This window comes from Myxocyprinus asiaticus, chromosome 5 (assembly GCF_019703515.2).
Source record: "Myxocyprinus asiaticus isolate MX2 ecotype Aquarium Trade chromosome 5, UBuf_Myxa_2, whole genome shotgun sequence".
Classification (NCBI taxonomy): Eukaryota; Metazoa; Chordata; class Actinopteri; order Cypriniformes; family Catostomidae; genus Myxocyprinus; species Myxocyprinus asiaticus.
The window spans coordinates 40,531,142-40,550,044 of record NC_059348.1 but is presented as its reverse complement, the minus strand read 5'-3'; the positions used below and the strand labels follow the sequence as shown (position 1 = coordinate 40,550,044).

Below are 18,903 nucleotides of genomic sequence, written 5' to 3'. Positions count from 1 at the left end.
AGATTACAATCACATTTAGCTGTTTATGATTATAATTGGATTTAATCATCTTTATGTACATTAGAGTGTGCTCCCATATCACATGGAGAGTGGTTTCTTCCTGGAGAGAAAGGAAGCAGAGTTGAGTTGAGGGTTTTGCCACATAGTGTCATAATCCAGTATATCCTATATTTCGACAGCTCTTCTTATTTTCGACAGCATTTCTTTGAAACAATTTACCCTGACCAGAGTAAAGCTGTTCCACCAAAACGCTCCTCTGTCTTGAGTGCGGTTAGCCAACCGTGCTGAGAATTCCAGGCTGGGAACAGTTTGTAAATTCATGCTCAAGTTGAAATTTTACAGAAAGCATTACTTCTCATGGTGCTCAGAACTGTTCAGCCCAGGAAAGCGCTCAAAAGACTGTAAGATAATGTGTGAAAAAAAAGTGCATTAACCACAGCCAAGCGCATTGCATTATTTCTGCAAATGTAAACAAGCTTCCTCAAGTTGTCAGAGGGGAGCTGCGTAATCAAGCAGGATTTGCCAGTCTATCTTCATCACACCTTTTTATGTCATTTAAAAAAATTACTGTTGCTTAATACTAATTGTACATATCCGCATTATTTTAATTAATCTGTCTGGTGAATTCTTTGTGGTAAAAAAAAAATGCACTGGTGAAATGCGGTTGTACATGGTAATTAATAGTATATAACAGTGGCAAGGAAAAGTATGTCAACCCTTTGGAATTACCTTAATTTCTGCATTAATTATTCTAATTAGTCTAATCTTTAGCTAAGTCCTAATAACTAACAAACACAAGCTGCTTAAAGTAATGATAAAAAAATAATTGCACTTGTTCTTGTCAATACTAAATATACCATTTGAGATTATTTATTTATACAGGGAAAAAAGTTTAAAAGCGAAAGAAAATTATTTCCTGGCCTAATTCAAAAGATTTGATTTTCAGTCGGTTCCTGTCCTACAGGCTAAAAGAAGAGGGGGAAAAGAAAAGTAACAAGAAATAAGGGTAAATAATAAAATGTTGAAAAAAGGAATGCATATTTGTGGTGAAAAAAGAAACGCAGCAAGACAGAAAAAGACATTCAAGGTCTAGGGTTGTAAAAGTATGTGAACCTCTGGGCTAATGACTTCTAAAGAAAGAAAAAAAGCTAATCGGAGGCAGGTGTTTCAGTCATTGAGTTTTGATTGTAAGTGTGGACTGTAGAGGTGCCCTGCTATATTAAAACAGTAGAGTCTGGGTTTTGACAGAGTCTGAGCTTCTCAAGAAGCATGTGAACCATGCTTCAATCAAAACAAATGTCAGAGGATCAGAGATGCATGAATCTGGAAAAGGCTCAAAACATTTCTACACTGTGTGCCCAATTATTAGGCAAGTGAGTATTCTGATCTTATTATTTCCATGCACTTTCCCAACTCCAAACCATATAAACTTGAATGCTTATTGGATTCAATCATTTTCAGGTGGTATGTATTTGTGTAATGAGGGAGGGTGTGGCAAAAGTGACTAACACCTTGTATCAAGGTGTGCATATTATTAGGCAGCTTCATTACCTCAGGTAAAATGGGCCAAAAAAGAGATTGAACTGACACTGAAAAGTCAAATATTATAAAATGCCTTTCAGACGGATGCAACACTCATGAAATAGCTAAACTATTGAGGCGTGACCACCGGACAATCAAACATTTTGTTGCAAATAGTCAACTGGGGCGCAAAAAAACGCATGGAGAAGAAAAGGCGCAAATTAACTGCAAAAGACTTGAATTAAACGTGAAGCTACCAGGAACCCATTATCCTCCAATGCTACCACATTCCAGAACTGCAACCTACCTGGAGTGTCCAGAAGTACAAGGTGCCAAGTGCTCAGAGACATGGCCAAGGTCAAGAACTGAATATATTCACAAGTTGAAGCGTCAAGATTGGGCAAAGAAATACACGAAGACAGATTTTTCAAAGGTTTTATGGACAGATGAAATGAGAGTGACTCTTGATGGACTAGATGGATGGGCCCGTGGCTGGATCACTAATGGACACAGCACCACTTCGAGTCAGGTGCCAGCAAAGTGGAGGAGGGGTATTGGTATGGGCTGCTATCATTAAGGATGAGATAGTTGGACCTTTTTGAGTTGAAGATGGACTGAAACTCAACTCTCAAACCTACTGCCATTTTCTGGAAAGTAATTTCTTCAAGCAGTGGTATAGGAAGAAGTGCTCAGCATTCAAGAAGGCCATGATCTTTATGCAGGACAATGCTCCATCACATGCATCCAAGTACTCCACTGCTTGGCTAGCCAGCAAGGACCTCAAAGATGCCCAAATAATGACTTGGCCCCCTTCCTCACCTGACTTAAATCCTACAGAGAACTTGTGGGCCCTTATCAAATGTGAGATTTACAGTGAGGGAAGACAATACACCTCTTTGAACAGCATTTGGGAGGCTGTGGTTGCTGCTTCAGTGAAAGTTGATCGTGAACAGATCAAGAAACTGACAGACTCCATGGATGGAAAGCTCATGGCAGTTTTTGAAAAGAAGGGTGGCTATATTGGTCACTGAATATTTTTGAAAGGCCAAAAATGTTATTTAATTGTTATTTTGTGTTACTTTTTTATGATTAACATTTTTATTTATTAAAACACAGAAAAACAAAACATAATTATAAATACACAAAATCAACTTTTAACACCCACTACCACCCCTTCTCCTCCCCCTCCCCATCCCCAACCCCACACCAAACCTCAACAAACATCCCTGTGGTCTTAGATGAACACATATAAAAGAATACAAAAACCAAACAACTAAAAGAGATGAAAATAAAAAATAAATAATAAAAAATACATATATATAAAAATATCAAAATCACACACACTGACAATTACCCCTCTCTCTACACTATTCCACCCAAAAACAATCTCTGTGCTCCAAGAATGCTAAATATCCACCCCATTTTCTTACAAACAAAGCCGGATTCCCTAGTCTTCTATAAGACCCCTCCTCTAAGGCTGCCACTCTCCCCATCTCCGAGCACCACTCCTGAAACGGGGGTGCTCCAACCGACTTCCAACCCCTCAAAGTCACCTGCCTGGTGACCATAACACACGTTAGGACCCAATCCTCAACATGTTTATTCTCCACAATGATTTCTGCCTCATCTCCCAAAATACAGAATCTAGGGCAAAACGAAACCCGAGTGCCCAAAACATCACATACAAAATTCTGAATTCTCAACCAAAACCCTTGCATATTAATGCACCCCCAAAAAACATGGGTTGTATCTCCATCCTCCGATTGGCATCGCCAGCAGGTAGGTGTGTCTTTCAGACCAAGCCTATACAGTCTAGAGGGGGTCCAATAGAATCGATGTAAAATCTTGAACTGAATAAGGCGAACCCTTGCATCTCTAGATACAGACTTGAATTTTTTAGAATCCTAGCCCACACTCCTTCCTCCAATACCAAGTTTAAATCTTTCTCCCATAAACTCATGAGAAGTTGAAGCTCCGTCCCCCAGACTCTGAATTAACAGGGAGTAATACACTGATACCTCATGACTTTTTTCAAAAGCAGTAATCACCTCTCCCAAAGCATCTGCCACCTTAGGGTGGGGTGTGCTACTCCCAAAAACAGTACAGAGCATGTGGCACAGCTGTAAATACCTATAAAACTGAGATCTGGGAATTCCAAACTGATGACCCAAATTCTCAAAAGATCTCAACAATCCACTCTCATACAGGTCACCGAGTGTAGTAACCCCCCTAACAATCCACTCTGACCAACAGAAAGGGGACTTGTTGATACATAATATGGGGTTCAGCCATATGCTTGAGGCAACATTTAAATAAATGTCCAAATTAAACACTTTGGCCACTCTTGTCCAAATCACGTGCAAATGTGAAATAACGGGGTGTGACTTAACTTCTCCGATTAGTTTGATAGAAAGGCTTTGCAGTGGCGAAATAGGGTCAAGAACTTCCTGTTCAGTAGAAAACCAGGAAGGGGCTCTCTCAGGTGGAAGCGACCAATGGGCCAAATGTCTGAGACCGAATGCGTAATAATAAAACAAAATCTTGGGTAGGCATAGCCCACCTTTGTCAACTGGCCTATGTAATTTATTGAAATGTAGTCTGGGACGTTTACCATTTCAAATGAAGGACTTCGCTATGCTATCAGATTGCTTGAAATAAGAGAGGGGGACATCTATATGGAGAGATTGTAACAGGTTGTTGAATTTTGGAATGCAGTTCATTTTAATAACATTAACCTTCCCAATCATTGATAAATGTAATGAAGCCCACCTGCCCACATCGCTCGAAAACCTTTTTATTAAAGGGTCAAAATTAACTTTGACTAAATCAGACAAATTTGCTGGGAAAAAAATACCCAAATACTTAATGCCCTGTTTAGGCCACTGGAAGGCGCCCGGCTGAGAGGCCGTCACTGGACAGTATGCTGTCAGAGCCAAAGCCTCAGATTTAGACCAATTGACTTTGTATCCTGAGAACTTGGAAAAGGAATTAATAATTCTGTGGAGGCAAGGCATAGATCTAGTAGGGTCAAAAACGAATAATAAAATACCATCCGCGTAAAGCAGAAGCTTATGCGCCACACCTCCCGCCACCCCTGGAAAATCATCCTCCTTTCTTATCGCGGCTGCTAATGGTTCCAGGGCAACACAGAACAATAATGGGGAAATAGGACAACCCTGCTGAGTGCCCCTATTCAGAGTAAAATAATCTGAAATTAATCTGTTTGTTTGTACCGCTGCTACAGGGTGTCTATAAAGTAACTTAATCCAACCAATAAATGTACTCCCATACCCATACATTTCCAAAATCTTAAAAAGATAATCCCATTCTACCATATCAAATGCCTTTTCGGCGTCAAGTGAGATGGCAGCGACCGGAGACTGATCACATTTTGTGTTACTTATTTGTTGCACCTACTCTAAAAATTGAGAATAAACAATTGAGTTGGGAGAAATTATTTTTGTAATTTAGTTGCCTAATAATTGTGCACACTTATATATTCCCCTGAGAAAGACAAAACTCACTTATTCTTTGTTAAACATTCAGGGTTGAGGTTCAATAACTTTTTGGATTGACTGAGAGCATTGTGTATGTTCAACAATAAAATTAATCCTGAGGAATACAATTTGCCTAATAATTGGGCACTTAGTGTAAAGACCTGGATGTTCACCAGTCCACTGTATGACAAATTGCCTACAAATGGAGGAAATTCAGCACTGTTGATATACTTTGCCTAGGAGTGGGTAAAGATCACCACATGAGCACAACATGCAGTGACGAAGGAAGTAAAAAAACAAAACAAAGGGTAACAGCAAACAATCTGCAAAAATCTCTACAAACTGTGAGAAAAACTCTGAACAAAAATGGTGTTCATGGGAGGACACAATGGAGGAAACCACTGAGAGAAAAAAAAGACAACCTTGATGCTCCACAAAGGTTCTAGGATAATGATCTGTGGACGGATGATACGAAAATTGAACCTTTTGGCAGAAACACAGAACATTTTATTTGTAGGAAAAAAGGCGCTTCACACCAACACCAAAACCTCATCCCTACTGTGAAGCATCATCAATCATTGAGGGAACAATGAATTTAAAACTGCCTTGAGATTTTACAGGAGAATGTCAAGGTAGTGGTCTGTCATCTGAAACTGAAAAGAGCTCGGGTGATGAAACAAGACAATGACCCAAAATAACTAAAGCAAATCAACAACAGAATGGTTAAAGAGGAAGGAATTCATGTTTTGGAAAGGCCAAGTCAAGAGTCCAGACCTTAACTCAATTAAGATGTTGTGGCATGACCTAAATACTGCTGTTCATGCAAGAAATCCCAGATAAACTGAAACATATTTGTAGGGAGAATGGTGTAAAATCCCTCCTCAGTAATATACAATGTTCATCAAGAGCTACAGGAAACGTCTGGTGGAGGTTAATGCTGTCAAAGGAGGTTCTACAGTTATTTAATGCAAGGGTTCACATATTTTTCCAGCATGGACTGGGAAAAATGAAACATGTTCAATAAAGACATGAAAACTACAATTATTTATTTATCATTACTTTAAGCAGATTGCTTATTAGGACTTGGCTGAAGCTCAGACCACATTTTGTGAATAATTAACACAGAAATGCAGCTAATTCCAAAGGGTTTAAATAATTTTTCTTGCTACTGGAATATAGTGTATAGATATAAATTAACATTATTTTTTTAATTAAAGGATTATTAAACTGCATAAAGATGTTCATTGTTAGTTAATGGTACCTAATGCATTAATTACTGTTAACATATATTAAACAAAACACACAACTATAAACACACAGTACAGCTGTCTGTCATTCTCTCTCTCTCGAACTGTCGTCCCCAGCCGCCTTTATCCCTCGTGCGCCCCATCAAGCTGATTGGGGACCGGGTGTGTCTCATTCCAGCCCGGCCCCGCCCTCCTCGGCTCTACACTCCCCCGAAATTTAATCTTCAGGGTCACCACCGGATACTTGTGAATATCCCCATGTACACATTTCACCTTCACCGTTTTAGTTGTGACCAATGCCTCGGGTTGAACCAGGCATTGGTGGATAGTGGTTTGATTACATCCTGTGTCCACCAGCGCCTGGTGAGTACCCCCCTTGACACTTACCGGTATCCGGTACGCTCCGGCCCGGTCGGGGGCAGCCTGTGGGAGGTCAGAGACCCGCACCACCGTCCCCAGCTCCATCAGAAGGCACTGATCTCGGAAGTGACTCGGGTCTCCGCACCTCCAACAGGCCGGCCCAGGCGCTACGCCCACACTTGCGTCGGTGGGCGCCCCCCCCCCCCCCCCCCGAGGGGGAGAGCAGCGGGGCATTGGGATAGGGGTAAGTGTCGCCTCCCACACCCGGGGAACTGATCTCAGGGGCTGAAGTCCTCCTCGTCTGCGTGGGGCAGGAACGGGACCTGGAGAGAGAGCAGAACGGGAGGAGAGAGGGGAGGGGGAAGAAACAGAGGGAGGAGAAAAAATGTAGGAGGGCTCTTGGGATCGTCGCCATGTGGTCCTCCGCAAACTGGACAGCTTCCTCCAATGACGCCGGGCGGTGGCACTGGACCCACTCCGCCGTCCCTTTTGGCAGTCGATGTGTGAATTGCTCCAGTACCACCTGGTTGATAACTCCATCGACGTCACGGTCCCCCGCTAGCAGCCATCTTCGGCAGGTGTCACGGAGCCGCTGGGCGAAGGCAAACGGGTGGTCGGATCTCTCAAACTTCAAGCTCCGGAAGAGTTGACGACTTTCCTCCGGAGTGCGACCAACCCGTTGCAAGATGGCTCTCTTTAAATCTCCGTAGGCCAGGAGGATTGTCGCTGGTAGTTGTTGAGCCGCGAGCTGGGCTTCCCCGGACAATAGTGGGATCAGTCGGGCCGCCCATTGGCCGAGCGGCCAACCCCAGATCTCGGCGGTCCGCTCAAACAAATCCAGGAAGGCCTCGGGGTCGTCCGCTGCCCCCATTTTCTGTAAAGCTGGCGGGGGTAATGGTGTGGGAGCGTCTGGGGTCGCGGCTGAGGACGCCTCCTGGCTGAGGAGGCTCCAGATCGCCGGTCCTTGGCTTGAGCATGCAGGAGCTCGACAAACCGGCGATCTTGGTCTTGTCGGAGCTCAAGCAGTGTCTGTTGGTGGCTCTGATGTAGGCTGGCGAGGGCTTGGAGGATCTCCGCCAACTGGGAGGACTCTACGGGACGACTTCCATCCATTTTCAACCCAAACTTCAATCCTGGGTTTTGGCACCAGTGTAAGGGGGTTCGGTGGAAAGGAGGAGGCGAGAACCGGCTTGACAACTTAAATAATAATTTAATAAACAACTTAAACAAAACACACAACTATAAACACACAGTACAGCTGTCTGTCATTCTCTGTCTCTCGAACTGTCGTCCCTGGCCGCCTTTATCCCTCGCGCGCCCCATCAAGCTGATTGGGGACCGGGTGTGTCTCATTCCAGCCCGGCCCCGCCCTCCTCGGCTCTACAATATAGAACCTTATTGTAAAGTGTTAGCAATGCACCAGTTCAAAATTTGGACTTTGAGAACGTGCCAGTAGTGTGAACTTCTCCATTAGTAACTTGTATTGCAATTGTAGATGCAATCTGAACTTCTTCACTGCAGATTTTCCACACTGGGTTTTTTGCCAGTGATGTAATCAAAGGATGTGAAACCTACTTCAGCCTGTGTGAAACAAAGGTGAGGCATTAAACATCAGAGATCTCTGTGTGCACTGACCTACAGGACTGAGAGGAAAAAAGGTAAAAAAAAAAACCAGTTGTGGTTTTAATAACATCCAAATCCAAACTATTTATTTATTTATTTATTTTAATTTGATATCCATGCAGAAATCATACAGAGAAGATTGCTCTAGTGAATGAAGATGCACTGTAAATCTATTGTCTGATCTGTAGATCTGTAAAGAAAATCTGATCTAATTATAAATAATCAGTGAACTCTTTAAAATGAAGTGATAAAATCATTTGAAATAAATAATATCAGGGTGGAAAATGTCTGTAATCATCTTGCATTCAACAAATTGTGGATTTGTCATTGAAGTGCACTCAGCAATGCTATTTCAAATGAACTGCTGTGCTGCTTCTTTTATTTTTTTACTTTTTTTTAATTATTATTTAAAGCTGGCGGTACAATGTAGAAAATAAACTGGGAGCATTTGTAACATACTTGTGTGCTAAATTCCTCTCATCATAATTAAGCAATAGAGTAATGTCAGTGTCTCAGCATATGTTGTGTACAATTTTCATAGGCATAGAATTTTCATTTTTATGTTCTTCTTTTGCTGTCTTTCCTGACATCTTAAACAGTTAGTGCCATTTTAAGGGGGACATTTTTTTAATATAGTTTAATAGATATACTTGAAAACTACTTGAAATTTAGAATCAATGAAAACATCACATTTTGATTTTTATCAGTGTACCTTTTACAACAGTATCCATTAATTCCATTTAACATGCAACACATTTTTTTTACATTAATGAATGAATGAATTTCAGGCTAAAGGTGTTGACATACTAAATATAACTGTGAAGCACACTCACACAAGATGACACAAAAATAAATGGTTTAATTTACCTTTCTTAATTGAAACATGAAAAAGTCACTCTTACTCCAAAGTGGCAAAACCTTTTCCTGTTCTTTTGACATTCTGACACTGCAATGTCATCTAACCACTTCTTGTTTAGGATGACAGACAAACAGAGCCACGATACTGCGACTGAGAGTGTTCCTAACTATGGAACTGCCCCAACAATGTATGATCCCCCTCCGTATCCAGTGGTCCCTATCATGTACCCCATACCCTATCTTGCACAAGGCGGCTATGTTGCACCCAACCTGCCACCAGAAGAGGCCGGCTTCAGAAAAATAGAAGAACCAAGTGCACCTGTGGTCATGACAGGTACTTTACATCAGTGTTTCCAAATGGTTTTTGTCTTTTGTACACCCACAACTACAACAGTAAGGCTCAAGTACCCCTTCATTGACATCAAACCATAAATTAGTTAGTTAGAGTTTAGAGTTAGTTTTAAAATTTATTATAGTGGACATCATCACTAATAATACAAATTTAAAGATGCAAAACTGAAACTCTCTTCCAAGTTCCCCCTGGTCAGGAATCGCTGCTCTTCTTCATTGACAGGAGAGTTTTTTTTTATTGTTTCCAAGATCCATATAGCAATCACGTAATCAAATAATCTAAGTACATTTCAAGACGTTTCATATCGATGACCACCTAATGACATTAAAACATTCTGTGTGCTGCAAAATAGCTCTGTAGCCCAATGACTTGTAGGAATGTGAGGCAAATGCATCTCAATGGAAAAGTTTTTTGTTTGTTTTTTTCCTCTTAAACAGGTGTCACTTATCCAGCTGAGGAAACTGAAATTATTGTGTCAGAATTTGAGGATGAAAAAATTCGGAAAGCGTTTATAAGAAAAGTGAGTATGCATGTGCTTGTGTGCCACCTTAAATGTAATAATGACTCTGAATGTAATCTGTCAGTCCTCATTTTAATCTCACATCTCTGTTTACATCTACAGGTGTTCAGTGTAGTCACACTTCAGTTACTAGTCACCTTCACTGTGGTCTGTGTGTTCACCTTCTCAAGCACAGTCAAGGCAGCTGTGCAGGGTAACTTATGGGTGTACCTCAGCTCATACATTGTTTTTGCAGTGGTGGCTGGGTGTCTTGCTATATTTTCCACATTTAGTCGCACTCATCCCTGGAACCTGCTGGGATTGGTGAGTTTTTGTGTAGTAATAAATCTTCATACTTTGCATTGCATTTAGGGCTTTACACTAAAACTCTGACTTTGAAAATTTGCCTATGGATTAAAAGATACTGAAAGTCTCCATTAGAATGCCTCACGCGATTCTTCTCCGTATTAATTGTGGAGGGTTAGCTTATAAACTGACTGCATTTGAACTCTGTAACTTTAAAAGCTTCATAGTGAACTAGTCTACACTGAGTTGCTTCCTCCTGTTGGCTCCTCAGTCTTTTCCAAAGTTTCCATCTTTACTTCATTTAGTAATAATTATATAGGTTAAGCCATAGGACAATTACTTTTTGTAACATGGTGATATCCTTTCTGTGAGAGATTGGTACAAAATGTACTTCCCCCTCACAAAGAGCAGTAATCTATAGATGTATATTAAGGTTTAAGTAAGGGAAAATGTACAGTACCGTCAGCCAGTCATTACTGCAAAATAAACCCAGACAGGGTGAAAAGGTTTATCCATTATCCCACTTATTACATGGCTACTGCCAGATGAATCAAGAAATGGGCATGAAATATTGAATGGAGCTGAAATTTTATAATAATATGAGAAGAAAAGGTCTGTGCAGTATATCAAGAGATATACAACTAGTATACAAAATACAACTATGCAGGGCAGTTCTGAGCATATGGGGACGCTAAGCAAAATCCTACTTGGAGGCCCCTGTAACATCTAGCTACAACTCCCTCCTTGCAGTTACATTCTCCCTTCCCTCTTTGGCCACAAGGGGGCCCCATGAAACTGTCTAATTGAGCCATAACAGCTGCCTGGGTCTTAGTTGCAGCTTTTCGTATATTTGGAAATAAAAAAAAATAAAAAAATACATAACCTTGCTTTGCAGGGTCCCCTGGTGGCTCGGGGGCCCTAAGCAGCCGCTTATACCACATATAGCTAGAAACAGCCCTGCAGCTATGTAAGAAATAGTTGACAACAGACAATTATGAAGTGTAGAGGTCATCATACATACTTATTGACCAGCCATAATCAAGAATTCCAAAGAGCTGTGTAATTATATCTAATATAACTTGTGTTTAATGTAATTATATTTAATAAAGCTGTACATGCCAGACATAGAGGCTGCAGTTCATTATAACACAATATACACTGTTTACATGTCTCTATAAAACTGTCGTGTTTCATGCAACATCCGCTTGTATCTCTGTAGTCATTGGTCACTCTGAGTCTGTCCTACATGGTGGGAACTGTAGCCTCATATCACAACACAACTGCTGTGATCATTGCTTTAGGATCAACTCTGGTCATCTCATTTACCATCATCATTTTTTCTGCCCAGGTATGTTCAGTTACTTTATAATTCGCACTAATCTGACATCAGCTATTACAAGTGTGAAGAAATAATGAACATGATGTACATTATGCCTATGGCCACAAAAAGCATTCTAATAGATACAGATCTGAGAAGAATACCAAAAAATTATAGTCCTAGTTGTGTAGTTGTGTCAAGATGAGAACCATAGTCTAACTAACCTTGAACCACAGTTACAAAGAGCTACACAGTTCCTCCCTATGAATCAGCATGTTGTCCTTGATCAAGCAACTGTATGAGCAACTTATCTCTTCTCAAATATATTAGATCAGAGAAACCAATGAAAGACAATCGGAATAGTATCATCTGAGCTTTCATCTTTCTTGTTGCTCTGTCACCTCTAGGCTAATTTCAGTTATGTATTTTCTGATTTGCTTCTTTTGTTTCAGACTCGTGTGGACTTTACTGTTTGTAACGGCATTCTGCTCATACTTTCTGTCGATTTACTCATGTTCGGATTCTTCAGCATCTTTTTCTACTCCAGTGTTCTGCAAATTGTCTACGGATGTCTGGGAGCTCTTCTTTACGCACTGGTAAAGCGTAATCAATATTAATTGGCATCCAAATTTGACTGATCACAAATCTAAAACTACAGTATATGCAAAATAAATAAATAAATGCAATTGTCAAGCATAGAGAAAAGGAGTTTGCCACATTGGCAAAGAAAAGTGTGTGCCAAATTCCCAAATAAAATACCATTCAAAAGTTTGGACACACTTACCCATTCTTTTTTATTCATATTTTCCACATTTTAGAGGAATAGTAAAGTCATCAAAACTAAAGTAACGCAATTGGAAGTTTGGGAATTATGTAGTAACCAAAACATGTTAAGCAAATCAAAACGGTTTTAGCTTCATTCTCATTTAAGAAATGAGGACATTATATCAAACAAGTACATGAGGTGCCACCTGGGATGCATGCTTTTTAAACAGTTTTGTAGTTGGGAACTTGTTGGCGGTTTTTTTATTCACTTTCTGGTCCAACTCATCGATGAAAATGTTTTTTTTTTTGTTTTTGTTTTTTTACATGTATGCACAATTTAAACACTTATTATAGTTGTATAATTTTAAGATTTACACATTTTAATTTCATAACAAAATTCCATTAAATTGAATGAGTTATCTTTAATAAAAAAAATTTAAAAATATATATAGATTGATTAACTTTTTTAAATGACACAATTTAGTTTGATTGAATTTTGTTATGTAATTGAAATGTACAGTATATAGCTTAAAAAAATGTTTTAGTGTATTTGTCTACAAAATTCATTTAGAGTATTTACTGTTACAATAAGCCTATAGATCAAAATGTTTTGATTGTAAGAAACAAATTCAGTGAGTCCAAACTCTTGACTGGTAGTGAATTACTGTAAATAAGTGAGATTGTACAGTATATGACATAATTTTCTTTTCATTGTTTCTATCTCTACTGTAGTTCCTGGCAGTGGACTGTCAGTTGGTGATGGGCAGAGAGAAATACAGCCTTAATCCTGAAGAGTACATCTTTGCTGCTTTAATAATCTACCTGGATATCATTATGATATTCCTCTACATACTTATGATTATGGGCGGAGGTTCCAAAAACTAAACCCATACTGTACATATAGATCCATGCACACATACATACAGACACAAACACATTAACATATTCAGTACAGTGCACACACTCAGTGATGCTCCAAGTCTGCACACAGTATGTGCACAGTACTTGACATCTTGTTTTCAAAAGGATTTAAGCAAACCACAGCAGATTATCCAGAATGCTGCAGCCTGGCTGATATTCAACTGACCAAGTACTCTCACGTCACACCTCTGCTACACTCCTTACTCTGTTCCAAACACTTGTCCTGGCATACAAGGCAGTCAGTCAATGGACATGCACTCTCCTATATAGTTTCCTGTTCCTGTTCTGATGCCTAGACTAACCCAATTCGACTGACCACCACAACATGCCTTGTCATACCCTCACCTCAATGCCCCTCCAAAAGGGCTAAGAACTTTGCTTACCCAAATAGTAGAATCAACTTCCCCTACACAATCTTCATTCGAGTGCAGGTTCAAGGCTCATCTCTTTAAACTCTTTAAAGGCTCATAAAGTGGTGGTGGCATAGTGGACTAAAGCACCAAACTGGTAAGCAGAAGGTTGTTGGTTTGATCCCCACAGCCGCCACCACCACCATCCTTGAGCAAGACACTTAACTCCAGGTTGCTCCAGGGGGATTGTCCCTGTAAAAATGGCACTGTAAATTGCTTTGGATTAAAGTGTCTGCCAAATGTGTAAATGTAAACAATATTTAGATTAAGTAAACAATAGTTTGTGGTGGCTATTAAAACAATGGAACTTGTTTATATTTGTACAGGGCACACTTCTTTTACTAGCAGATAATCTTTTTGCTTGTCATCTGTTGATCACAATTTGTGAAGCTAAAGCACTTTTTGTAAGATGCTTTGGATAAGAGTGTTTGCTTAATGCTTTAAATTTAAATGACTAGTTCCCAGTAATAAACACAGAAAACATGTGGATCATGAAATCCTTTCAAACTTATACTCAGCTATAATAATGTGACTGTACTCTTTCTTATTTATGCTTTAATTAAATCAGTGGTAATGCTTTACAAGGTTCCATTTGTTAACATTAGTTAACATGAAGTAACAATGAACAATATATTTTACAGCACTTCTTAATATTGGATAATGTTAATTTCAACAAATACTAATACATTTTTAAAATGAAAAGTTGTTAATTATGTTGCACTATGAAATAACATGAACTAACAATGAACAAGTATATTTCTATGAATTAACATGCTTTTACATGCAGTAGAAAAGAAATGTTCTTTATTTGTTTATGATACGTAATGCATTTACAAATGGTAACAAGTACAACCTTGTTGTAAAGTTTTACCAAATAGAGAAACTCTGTTTAGTTTATATATTTCAATAAAACTTCTGTTCGATGCATTGTTTTATGTATATATTTCAATAAAAATTCTGTTCAGTTTCACAGAATGTCAACAAAAGCACATTATTTAACACGGTACACTGTATAAGTAGAAAATACAATGCATGTGTCACAATACATATTTAGAATTCATATTATTTTAATGAATAACAATACCGTTGAAATATCCCTCTTATGTTTAAAGAATTATCCCACATGTATATGTCTATCATGATGTCAGGGTTGGGGAGTAACGGAATACATGTAACGGGATTACGTATTTAAAATACAAAATATAAGTTACTGTATTCCACTGCAGTTACAATTTAAATAGTTGGTAATTAGAATACAGTTACATTCAAAAAGTATTTTGATTACCTATCCAAAAATATGACTACTTAACAACATAACAACTACTTCTTTAAATCTAACTTCATTAAATAGTGAAATGTTAGTGTGGTTTTACTGCATTCACTTGTTTACCCAAGAGCCATAGCAAAAAATATAATGCATTCTGAATTTTGGCTTGGAGGATAAAATTCACAAAATGTATTGTAAATAAAAATGGTTTAGAACAAGGTGTTTAAGACCAATATACCAAACCAGTGCTAAAGTTTAAGAGTATTTGGACTTTAGACACAAAACTGTAGTTCCTGAGATACACACCCCTTGTGGCAACTTCCCAGTGTGACAACTAGCCCCAGTCTCCCTCATAAGTAAAGATATGTTCATAATAAGTAATAATAAAGTTTTGGGGTTTTTTTTCTCTCTCTCTAAAACAGGTGACAATTATCCAAATGAGAGCACTCAATTATTTGATGACAAACTACAATCATTTGAGGAAAAAAACATTTGGAGAGCATTTATCAGGAAGGTGAGTAGTCTATATTTGTGTATGTGTGCCACCATAAATGTGTTGGTCCTCAATGTAATCTCACATCTCTGTTTACCTCTATAGGTATTCAGTGTGGTAACACTTCAGTTACTAGTCACCTTCAGTATAGTCTGTGTGTTCACCTTCTGAAGCACAGTCAAGGCAGCGGTACAGAGTAACATTTGGGTGTACCTCAGCTCATACATTGTCTTTCTAGTGGTGGCCATGTGTCTCAGCTGTTGTTCATCATTCAGTCGAGCTCATCCTTGGAACCTGGTGGGACTGGAGAGTTTGTACAGTAATGTCTTCATACTTTGCATTATATCTATAGCATCACACTATATCCATGACTCTGACCTATAGTTATATTGTGAAGTTTTCCATTATATTGCCTCACTTAATTGTTTTCCCATGTTCAGTTTAGAGGATGTGCTTGGAAGCTGGTTGTAGATTTCACTTCCTCACTGATGTAACCCTGAAAGTGGTAACATTCTCTGGCATCTGTTTGAGAGCAGTTATAGAATAAGGTTAAATTGTACAGGTTTTAGGGTAAGTGTTATATTTGTACAAGAGCACTTCTTCTCCAGTTTCACATGTGAGGCATGAGTGTCTGCTAAATGCCTTAAAGGAATAGTTCATCCAAAAATAAAAATTCTCTCATGATTTACTCACCCTCTGGGCATCCCAGATGTGTGTGACTTTCTTTCTTCTGCAGAACACAAATTTAGGTTTTTAGAAGAATATCTTAGCTCTGTAGGTCCATACAATGCAAGTAAATGCAGGTGCCAAAATTCTGAAGCTCCAAAATCCACATAAAGGGAGCATAAAAGTAATCCATATGACTCCAGTGGTTAGATCCATATCTTCAGACACGATATGATAGGTGTGAGTGAGAAACAGATCAGTTCATTTCAATTTTGACTCAATTCAAGTAACTTTTTATCATAAATTTTCCTCCCTGCTCACTAGGGGGCGATATGCAAGAATAATTTGAATCACCAAAAACAGAAGAAGGAGAATGTGAATAATGATCTGTTTTTTACTCAGACCTATCATATCGCTTCTGAAGACATGATTTAACCACTAGATTTGTCTGGAGTACTTTTCTGTTGCCCTTATGTGGATTTTGGAGCTTCAAAATTTTGGCACCCATTCACTTACATTGTATGGGCCTATAGAGCTGAGAAATTAAAAATCTTTGTTTGTGTTCAGTAGATGAAAGAAATTCATGCACATCTTGGATGGCATGAGGGTGAGGAAATTATAAGAGAATTTTCATTTTTGGGTGAACTATCCCTTTAAATGTAAATGACCTACAATAATAAACACACCAGTCAACAGGTTATACACGCTGTAATGTGACTCTATTTATGCTTTAATGAAATCAATAAATTCTGTTCTATTTCTACTTGAGATTAATAAATATTGTTCTGCTTCACAGAACTGCACAGATGCTTCAATAAAAGCACATGTCCCCGATAGCACATGTACATGACCCAAGTCTATTTGATGTGTGTGTTTACCTCTGGAAGACATATTTATTTGTTTGTTTGCTCATCTGACATACTGTACGTCTATAAGACGTTTCTTTTCAGATGTCAAAGAGACATTCATCAGATGTCTGTGAGACATTTATGATTTAGAATGTTTGTAAATCTGCTCTTTTTAAGATTTTTAACAGATTTTAATGAAAATGTGATGCTTTTCAGATTAAACACTCTGAAACAGACATCTAGGAGACATACGTGTGCTATCTGGGATATAACTCTCATGGTTCCGGTGAGTTCGTTGGTCTGTTCTGTTTGTTTTGTTATTTCTCTCCCTCATGTGTCTCTGGTGATGTTAGCATGCTTGATCAGTGTTTCCATGGGAACAATCAGTGTTCTGATCATGCCACTAATTAGCATGCTTCCACTGGATCTGCTGAAGTTATAATTTTTTGTTAATAAATCCTTTGAACTGTTCCTCTGCTCTTGGGTCTCTATGTCTCGCCTTTGTGACAGAACAATCAAGCAAGGATGGACCCAGTGGAGGAATCTACTCTTCACTCAGCCCTGTCTCTGCAGGGAGCCTTACAGGGAGCCTTACTGCAGGATCAGTTCTCCACTTCTAACCGGGCTCTGGAGATGATGGCGCCGCAGCTCGCTCATTCAACAACTCCGCCAGCCTCCCAATTCCGGTTCCACCCAGGAAGAGCCCTCATCTGCTCTGGCGGTTCCCAACATTTCTAAATGCTCAGAGGCTCGCATCAACCCTCCAGCTCCATTCTCAGGTGAAGCAGGGTCTTGCAGCATTTTCCTTTCACAATGTTCCTTGTTCTTCATGTTGCAGCCCTCTGCTTTACCTTCAGAGACAATGAAGGTGGCATGCATTATTACGCTCCTCACCGGAAGGGCCAGTGAATGGGGAACCGCCAAGTGGGACAACAGACATCCCTGTTTTTCTTCATTAAAAGCATTCACCATGGAGCTCCGCCGGGTGTTAGATCACTCGGCTCAAGGTCATGAGGCGGCGAGGGTTTTATCCAGACTGTCTCAGGGAAATCGGCGGGCGCGGACTATGCCAATGAGTTCCGCACCCTTGCTGCATCTTGTGAGTGGAACAATCACGCCAAGTGGGATCAGTCCCTGCATGGGATTCTGACGACATCAGGATGAAATCTATCCCTTGGACCTGCTTTCCCGCTTCGATGACTTGGTGGATCTGGCCATCCGAGTGGATCAATGTCTAGCCCTACGACGCCGCTGCTGTTCTCCACTTACCCGGGCAGCTGACCACTATACCCAGTCCCCAGTTTTGGCGAGGTCACCGGAATCATGGTCCGAGGCAGAGCCCATGCAGATCGGTTGGGCTCAGATTTCTCATGAGGAGCAAGGACGCCTCATTCAAGGACTCTGTTTTCATTGTGCACATCTTGGTCAATTCTCTGTTTCCTGTCCAGTAAAAACACCGCACTTCAGTAGACAGGGGGTTATTGAAGAGCGTAACACCCCTGGACAAAACCCCAGGATTACGCATGCTTCTCCCAGCCCGGCTGCTGTACGGATCAACCAGTCACACTGTCTCTGCATTGGTGGATTCCAGAGCCAAAGGGAACTTTATGGATTTCGATGTGGCTTCCAAGTTGCGAGTTCCAATGATCCAGTTGGACGAACCTGTCACAGCCCACACCCTCAGCGGCACACCCTTGAACGTCATCACCCACTCCACCAAACCAGTCAACTTCATCTCTGTAAATCATACAGAGCAGTTGTCCTTTTACCTGATCCAATCTCCATCAGCGCCAATAGTATTGGGCCATCCTTGGTTGGTAATGCACAACCCACACATAGACCAATGATCAACCAATACTGTTCTTGCTTGGAGTTCTTACTGTTTGTCACACTATCTTAAGTCTGCTGTCTCCCCTGTCCAGACTTGTGTTTCATTGCAGGATGAACCAGCG

At 39.9% G+C, this 18,903-nt stretch overlaps 2 protein-coding genes across 2 annotated transcripts; one reads left to right on the top strand and one right to left on the bottom strand.

The window, feature by feature from the left end:
* Positions 1 to 61: 61 nt before the first annotated feature.
* LOC127440652 (zinc finger protein with KRAB and SCAN domains 7-like) lies at positions 62 to 7,984 on the bottom strand. Its single transcript, XM_051697378.1, has 2 exons — positions 6,653 to 7,984; positions 62 to 399 (listed from the first exon to the last, which is right to left on the bottom strand). The coding sequence occupies exon 1, from the start codon at positions 7,494 to 7,496 to the stop codon at positions 6,699 to 6,701; it is 798 nt and encodes a 265-aa protein (XP_051553338.1). The 5' UTR covers positions 7,497 to 7,984; the 3' UTR covers positions 62 to 399; positions 6,653 to 6,698.
* A 157-nt stretch (positions 7,985 to 8,141) lies between these two features.
* On the top strand, positions 8,142 to 14,652 carry LOC127440645 (protein lifeguard 1-like). Its single transcript, XM_051697369.1, has 7 exons — positions 8,142 to 8,283; positions 9,226 to 9,440; positions 9,896 to 9,978; positions 10,081 to 10,281; positions 11,483 to 11,611; positions 12,034 to 12,177; positions 13,079 to 14,652. Exons 2-7 carry the CDS (start codon positions 9,227 to 9,229, stop codon positions 13,229 to 13,231), a joined length of 924 nt encoding a protein of 307 aa, XP_051553329.1. The 5' UTR covers positions 8,142 to 8,283; position 9,226; the 3' UTR covers positions 13,232 to 14,652.
* The last annotated feature ends 4,251 nt before the right edge of the window (positions 14,653 to 18,903 follow it).